This window comes from Saccostrea cucullata, unplaced genomic scaffold (genome assembly GCF_032062105.1).
Source record: "Saccostrea cucullata isolate Sc308-1 unplaced genomic scaffold, CSIRO_AGI_Scuc_v1 ctg6205, whole genome shotgun sequence".
Classification (NCBI taxonomy): domain Eukaryota; kingdom Metazoa; phylum Mollusca; class Bivalvia; order Ostreida; family Ostreidae; genus Saccostrea; species Saccostrea cuccullata.
In genome coordinates, this window is record NW_026929404.1 from 27,989 (window position 1) to 36,989 (window position 9,001).

Consider the following 9,001-nt stretch of genomic DNA (forward strand, 5'->3'; position numbering starts at 1 on the left):
TTATCATGCCTTATATTTTCCAAATTTATTTAGAAACAGTCATGGCTTGAGCAAAATTAATTTTTAAACAGGTAATTCATCATCATTTGAAAACAATTGTTCAAAACACTGTGTATTAGATGTAGGTAAGTCTTGTCTATACCTCCCAGGACTGGACCCACACATAGGAGTTATTTGCAACAACCTCTTGTGCAGAAAACACTAGTAAAATAGTGTTGTAAAATCCATGCACAAGACAATCTAAAGATGATTTGTCATTACCGTAACACTGATGTCATTACCAAAACGATTTGATTCAATGGATTTGTTTCGGTAATGACACGTTTCGGTAATGACATTTTGAAATGTTAAACAGAATATAGAGGGCGCTACTTGCCAAAAGGGGTTAAATAATGTACAACACAATTCAAAACCAATCTATATTTCTTTCTAAACAATTTCATTTTTCCTAGGTGATCGTACTTTTATTGTAGCAAGCATTCGGTAATGACACTGAATAAACATACGCTTGAAAGTAAGACCATTTAAAATGTAATATCTGCTTACTTAACCACAGGAGAGCGTTATGCCTTGTATCAAAGATGGCGATTTCTGAAACTTTTAATCACGTGGCTTCTTCTTTTGGATTATCGTTCTTGTCTCTTATATTTTGCAGTTTTATCTCTCCGTTTCGGTAATGACAAGAATATCAGGGACACCGTTTTACAAACAATAAATTATTAAAAAAAAGAATTTAGTAACCCGTATCTTTTTTGAATCAACAATGGAATATTTTATTATACCTTAGTAATCTCGACAGGTTAAATTTTGACAGAAAATTCAGTTTTCACACACGCATATTCAATATTAAAAATTCGATCTTGTAGTTTGGGACATGGCATTTCAAAGCAAGTCCATGACATTAAATTTTTTTTAAAGAATTAATATTGCTTTCAGGGGTGCCCTAATGATGTGTATGCATATTTATTATTTCCTTCTTCAATATTCCAGATTTAATTTTAAAATTTCATAAACCAGGAATTGCTCAAAACATACTAAAGTGACGGGACACCATTTGGGCCTCTATTCGTAGAATGACCCGGATTGTCTTTTATGATTTTGTATATCGAATCTCGATTTATCTCATTGATACTAACCTTATGCATAATATATAGTAATTTTGCATTAATTTGTCTCTATGCTAGATTGATAGATTTAGAATTACTGTTTGGAACTGTGTAAAACCCTCATTTTCGTCTATTTTCTAAGTTTGGTATATTGTAAAATTTGGATTGGCGTGTTAGGCTTGAATATGGTTTTTAGCTATCATTCAATTGTATTTTTGTGTGAACTCATACTTATGTATCTTTGTTATTTGTTTCAGTATTTCACCCTCTCAGGAGGAGGCACAATAAAGTTTTCGCAAGACTAAGCAGACTTGTTGTAGCACAGTGAAATATCTCGCTCCATAGTGAAAGATCTCATTCCACTCATGTCGTCCAAGATGAGCCTGAAATCGGAACCACGCACAGCAAGGGAGATGACCCGGATACGTCCATTGTCTAAACTGGGACATGAACAATATGAATCTGCAGTTGACAGACACTTGCAGAAGATTCGGGACATAAAGCGGGAAATCGACGGTTGTATAGATGACATCAAGTTAGTGAAACCCTCCAGCAAAGGTTGTATCGATGCCTTTCGTCAACTCTTGAGTTCATCCTATAGTGCGTACGTAAAACGTTCTTCAGACTTTTTGGCCTATCTACAAGGCATTCGTACTGCTGAAAGCTTAAATGAAGCTGCAGCGCACCGCTGCATAATGGACGCTATGAGTTTAAAGATAGAAGCTGCAAAAACCAATTTAGACGAACTCTGTAACGCAAGTGACTCGAAGACTTATCGACAGAAAGACGAACAGTACTCATCAAAGTCACGAACAGCAGAATCTACATCCTCCAGGCAGATTCATAGGAAACATAGCCCCAGCAGATCAAGATCAGAGAAATCTAGTGAAATTTCATCAGAACTTACTAAGTATAGCTTAAGCGGAAGTTCGAGTACATATCTCCAAAGAGTGGAGGCAAAGCTGAATGCTTCCCGGGCAAAATTGAAATATGTCGCAAAGGAGGTTATTATTCTGAAGGAAAGGGCAGCATTAGACGCGCAGCTTAAGTTAGTCAAAGCTGAATGTGAGATTGAGATGAGGGAAAAAGAAATCGAAGCCATGAGAGAGACATTCAAGCTAGACACAGAAGATCCCGAGATGTCTTCAACGAGAAGATCGCGCACGGTGGAATATGTGCAGAGTCTCCCTATCCCTCAGCTCACGAATGAGCCACAGAATGACACCCCTCCAGAAGTGGTCCAGAAAGTTTTTGCTCAAGAGACAGTAAAAGTAAACAACTCCAGTAATGATCATGGCAAAGGAACTCACCTTGACCCAGATGCCCCTTCTTTCACCCCCAGTAGACTTCCCCCTCACAGAGCTCAGATGATCACATCATCCCCTGTGCATGCTCATGATTCTGACAATAGACACAATACATGTGTAGTTGAAGATCATGTTTGTGACTCACCGGTGACAAACGCATCTAACCAGATGACGGAATTTACCAAATTTTTAGTGAAAAAGGATTTACTTTTGTCAAGACTTACAAGGTATGATGACAACCCAATGCTGTATGTTTCTTGGAAATTAAACTTCAAAGGGATCATGAAGGAGTTGGATGCGACAGCAACTGAAGAACTTGACCTCTTAGTTAGATGGTTGGGACCCGCATCATCCAGACAAGCCAACACCATTCGTGCGTGCAATGCTGACAATTCAGCTCTAGCAGTCCAGAAAATATGGGAGAGGCTCGAGGAGAGGTTTGGTTCACCCGAGATGTTGGAAAGAAGTCTGAAGGAGCGTATTACATCTTTTCCTAGAATTGCCGCCAATGACAACAGACGTCTATTCGACTTAGCTGACCTAGTCAGTGAGATAGCATCTGTGAAGGAGCAACCACAATACCGTGTTCTCTTTGGTTATTTCGATTCCTCCACCGGGATTAACCCGATCGTATCAAAGCTACCATGGAACCTACAGGAGAAGTGGGTAACAGAAGCTAGTAGATTCAAGAGACAACAGGGAAGCACCTTCCCACCCTTTTCAGTTTTTGTCAAGTTTGTACAAGACATGGCCAAGACTCGGAATGACCCAAGTTTCCAGTTCGACCGCACAGAAAGAACAAGTCCAAGTTCAAGTGTACCAAAGAAAACATCAACTGTGGTGGTTAAGAAGACAGACACTATGAGTAACGCTACTAATCAAGACAATTCACAACTGTGTCCTTTACACCAGACAAAGCATTTACTCAATGAATGTTCTGCCTTCCGCCGAAAGCCACTTGAAGAGCGCAAGAAGTTTATACTTACCAATGGTATATGTTTCAAGTGCTGCGGACCTAAGAAACACAGAGCCATGAACTGTAAGACAAATGTGAAATGTGACATCTGTAAAAAACCTTCTCATCCGAGTGCGCTTCATGTGGATGTGGATCGCCACGTAGGGGAGCCCTCACAAGAAGGAACAGTGAAGAATGCCTGCACTCAAGTTTGTGGAAAACCAAGGGGCACCAGCAGATCCTGCGCTAAGATTATACCAGTCAGGGTATATCTCAAGGATGATCCACAGGAGTGTCGCGTTGTGTATGCTCTCATAGATGACCAGAGCAGTCATTCGTTAGCAACAACACCATTCTTTGACTTCTTTTCACCTGGAAGTTCAAAACACCAGTACGTATTGTCTTCATGCGCTGGAAGACTTACTACTTCAGGAAGGCGGGGTCATGGTTACGTGATCGAGTCATTGGATTTGACATGCAAGTTGGAGTTACCAAGTGTCATTGAGTGCAATGACATACCAAATAACAGAGACGAAATACCGTTTCCTGCTGTTGCACAGCAGTACCCTCACCTTCAAGAAATTGCTGCATTCATACCTACCGTGATGGATGACGTTGAGATCGAACTTCTTATAGGACGAGATGTTGTCTCGGCACACCATGTTCTGGATCAGAAACTTGGTGAGAATAACCTTCCAATAGCTCAAAGGCTCTCACTTGGTTGGGTCATAATTGGACAAGTTTGTATGGGAAATCTGCACCATGCAAGTGTTGTTAATGTGAATAAGACATTCATACTACAGAATGGTAGACCATCTATGTTCGAACCATGCGATAGCAAATTCCATATTGCTGACAACCCATTTGTGAAAACGGAACATGACGAGAAAACAGGATTTTCTGTTGAGGACAAAGCCTTTCTTCATGTGATGGAATCCGGCATGAAAAAAGAGGAGGATGGGCATTGGTCAGCACCACTTCCCTTTCGTCAGGATAGACCAGTTCTACCTAACAACAAGGCACAAGCCCTGAGACGTGCAAAGTCATTTGATTCCAGTCTCCTACGTGACACATTGAAACGTCAACATGTACTGGAATTTATGGAAAAAATCTTCAAGCATGGACATGCTGAGAAGGCACCAGCCATCCCCCAAGGACAAGAGTGTTGGTACCTCCCCATATTTGGGGTGTACCACCCTAAGAAACCTAACTCCATAAGAGTAGTCTTTGATTCCTCGGCTCGTCATGAAGGGATATCATTGAATGACGTACTGATGAAGGGGCCAGACCTTTCGAACAGTTTACAAGGGATTCTCCTTCGTTTCCGCCAAAATGCAGTTGCCATAACAGCAGATGTGGAACAAATGTTTCACAATTTCCGAGTTGACGAGCCAGATCGCAACTACTTACGTTTCTTATGGCACCAGGAGAACAACTTTGAGAAGCCCTTAGATGAGTTTAGGATGAGAGTGCATGTTTTTGGGAATTCTCCATCCCCTTCAGTGGCCACATATGGTTTACGTCAATCCGTCGTTGATGCTGAGCCAGATGTAAAGAACTTTGTGTATCATGACTTCTATGTGGATGATGGACTCACAAGCTGTGACACTGAGGAGAAGGCAGTAAGTCTGATGAAGCAGACCCAGAAAGCACTCATGGATGGAGGTATGTTGCGGCTCCATAAGATAGCGTCCAATTCCAAGTCAGTTCTTAGCCAGTTTGACCAGGATGACCTTGCTAAGGACTTGAAGAGCATGGATTTTGGTTCGGAAGTTATGCCAGTGCAAAGGACTCTTGGCGTTGTGTGGGATATCGAGTCTGATAAGATCACATTCCAAGTTTCAAAGGAACCAAAACCCTACACTCGTAGAGGAGTACTCTCAACAATAAACAGTCTATTCGACCCTCTGGGTTTTGTATCACCTGTCACACTCAGAGGTAAATTACTACTTCGTGAAATGATGTCGTCTCCAGGCCCTACCAACTGGGACGAACCACTTCCAGAATCTTTTCACAAGCAATGGGAGCACTGGGTGAAGTCGCTGCATCATTTGGAAGAGGTTCAAGTTCCGAGGATGTATGGGAGACTCTCATTGTCCCAGGTTCCTAGTATTGAAGTCCACATATTCTGTGATGCTTCTAAGGATGCTATTGCTGCTGTGGCGTACATCAAGACCAAAGGAGAAACTTCATCAGATGTAGGATTCTTGCTTGGAAAAGCAAAGGTAGCACCCAGTCATGGCCATACTATACCACGTTTAGAGTTGTGTGCTGCCGTGGTTGCTGTTGAGTTGGCTGAAGTGTCTAAGGAACAACTGGATCTCAAGAAAGAAGATTTCCATTTCTACTCGGATAGCCGTGTGGTGCTCGGATACATATCAGCAGAAACTAGAAGATTTCATGTATATGTAGCCAACAGAGTCAGTCGCGTCAGATCGTTCTGTGGACCAGAACAGTGGAATCATGTACCTACTGAGGAGAATCCTGCAGATGTCGCCACCCGCAAGTTTACAACTTCGGATCTCTCGGGCAGCATGTGGTTAAGAGGACCAGAATTTTTACGGAGTGTCAAGGGTGATGATGTGAATGAACACTTTCCCCTTATTGATGCTGAGAGTGATAAAGAGATAAAGAAAGAGATATCGATTGCTAAGACAGAGCTTGAACTGGAACCAGTATTGGGTTCAAAACGCTTTTCACGTTTTTCAACATGGAAAAGTTTAGTGAGAGCCATAATGACTTTGAAGATGTTTACCAGAAAAACAAGCGCCTCGCAGGCCAGTGATTATACAGACTTGCTAGAGTCTACAGAAAAACTCATTATCAAGGAAGCGCAATTAGAAGCATATGGTGCAGAAATCAAGGCCATCAGGAATAACAGTGATCCCCCAAAGAACAGTCCCTTATTACCTCTGAACCCCATTTTGGATGATGATGGTCTCCTTCGTGTCGGCGGACGCATCTGTCGTAGGAAAGTCAAGCCGGATGGTGGTCAGCATTCAGCCCATCCCATTATAATACCAAAGAACCATCATGTTGCTGTTCTGATAATACGACATTATCACTCTAGAATACATCACCAAGGCAGGCACATGACGGAAGGGGCTATACGCTCTGCTGGATATTGGATCATCAACGGAAAGCGCATGATTTCATCCGAGATCCACCACTGCGTCACTTGTAGAAAACTTCGTGGGAAGTTTGGATGGGTTAAGATGTCAGACTTACCTGAGGACCGACTGCAAGAAGCTCCGCCATTCACATTTGTTGGTTTAGACGTCTTCGGACCCTGGTCAGTTGTTACGAGGAAAACACGGGGCGGTTCAGCAAACTCTAAGAGATGGGGTGTGTTATTTACCTGTTTAGTGTCTCGTGGAATTCATGTGGAACTTGTAGAGGAGATCAGTTCGGCCTCATTCATTAACTGCATGCGAAGATTCATAGCTTTACGAGGTCCAGTCCAACAGATTCGCTCTGATCGAGGGACAAATTTTATAGGGGCTGTGAAAGAGCTTAACATTGAAGCAGAGTTTGTCGAAACTGGGCCAGTTAAGGATTACCTGACTGAAAGTAAGATATCATGGGTGTTCAATCCTCCCCATGCCTCCCACTTTGGGGGCGTATGGGAACGCATGATTGGGTCAGTCCGACGCATTTTGGATGCTCTTCTCCTAGAGAACAAATCCTTTGACTTGACACATGAAGTTTTGTCAACCTTCATAGCTGAAACTTGTGCAATTGTGAACAGTAGACCACTTGTTCCAGTCTCATCAGACCCTGAGGCACCAGCTGTCCTGTCGCCATCATTGCTGCTCACCCAGAAACAACCAGATACTACATACCAATTACCTGTTAGTCCAACACCTAGCTGACGAATTCTGGTCAAGATGGAAGGCAGAATATCTGAACGTATTACAGAAACGCGCAAAGTGGTTCAGTGAAGGTGAACAATTCAAGGAAGGAGATGTCGTCCTTGTTAAAGATGAAGAATCCCACCGAAGTCAGTGGCCGTTAGGAATAGTGGAGGAAACGTATCACAGCAAAGATTCTAAGATTCGCAAGGTGAAGGTGACAGTGATTCGCTATGACTCCAGAGTATCCTATGTGCGTCCTGTGTGCCAGCTAGTAAGACTGGTTGAAGTGGTTTAGAGATGTCTGTAATTTGTAACTACTTAAACATAATTGATGAATATGAACTGTAAGCCATGTACATTTAGATGTTACAATGCAGTATATTCATACATGTCACTTTTCAACTCGAATCATTGTTGTTGATGATATGTTTACGCTAAGGATGTCACTTTTTGTTCATTTCATTTATATGGTGATTTCTGATAGAAATCAGTAGGGGAGTGTGGTGGAATTGTCATTCCGGATTTTTGTTTTTTTGTTCATTGGTCGGTTTAGGTTTTTCATTTTAGAATTCAGACATTTCCCTGCAAACACGCTGCTTGTATTTTTTGATTGTTTCCATTTGTGAAGAGCCAAAGAGTAAGTTTTATCAAGTGCATTATATTAATATGATTGTTAATGATGTATATTATTAGTTTAGTGCAGTTGTTAAGTCAGAATTTGTGCAGATTTACTTTTTACTTTATACACGTGTTTATCATTGGCTTAGGCTAGGTATAAAACATGGATTGTCTTTTATGATTTTGTATATCGAATCTCGATTTATCTCATTGATACTAACCTTATGCATAATATATAGTAATTTTGCATTAATTTGTCTCTATGCTAGATTGATAGATTTAGAATTACTGTTTGGAACTGTGTAAAACCCTCATTTTCGTCTATTTTCTAAGTTTGGTATATTGTAAAATTTGGATTGGCGTGTTAGGCTTGAATATGGTTTTTAGCTATCATTCAATTGTATTTTTGTGTGAACTCATACTTATGTATCTTTGTTATTTGTTTCAGTATTTCACCCTCTCAGGAGGAGGCACAATAAAGTTTTCGCAAGACTAAGCAGACTTGTTGTAGCACATCTGATGTAAAAAGATTTTTCATACAATATTTCCTTTTGTGTCAGACAGTAATATTTCCTTCCCAAGATCTTATCTATTTATACTGATGCTGCAATGGACTGATTTGGTATTACATACATGTACAAAATGTACATTCATCCAGCATGTGTCGTATGCAAATGCCACATCCACCATGAAATCACTGACAAGTTGTTTATTTGAAATATTTATTAAATAAAATATTCATAATTGTTCATTTTCAAGCTTGCATTACACAAGAAATCTTTTAATACTCATGAAAGCACAAGTCATATATTCATACAAGAACACACAACTGAACACAGATGTCAACCCCCTATTGCAGGATAAAAAATCATCTAATGGCCATTTTTTCATGTTAAAACTCAAAAAACTGAAATTCTTTTTTTGTGGTATTATAAGAGAATATTTTATGTTTCTCCTATCATAGATTTTTTCAAATATACAAAAAAAAACCCACAAAAGCAGCAATGAACATTCAATTTTGGTACATATAGTTTTAAACTGAACATGTAAGTTCTCAAGAAGTACTGAAAAAATAATTCTTTTTGGTTATATCCAGGAATTACTCAGTATCAAATGAAAAACAGCTGTCACATTTACATACAAAATAAAACAAAATACAGA

The 9,001-nt window shown here is 40.3% G+C and overlaps 1 protein-coding gene across 1 annotated transcript; it reads left to right on the forward strand.

Moving 5' to 3' along the window:
* Positions 1-1,471: 1,471 nt before the first annotated feature.
* LOC134280772 (uncharacterized) lies at positions 1,472-7,095 on the forward strand. The gene is made up of 2 exons (XM_062763229.1): positions 1,472-7,008; positions 7,092-7,095. The coding sequence occupies exons 1-2, from the start codon at positions 1,472-1,474 to the stop codon at positions 7,093-7,095; spliced, it is 5,541 nt and encodes a 1,846-aa protein (XP_062619213.1).
* The last annotated feature ends 1,906 nt before the right edge of the window (positions 7,096-9,001 follow it).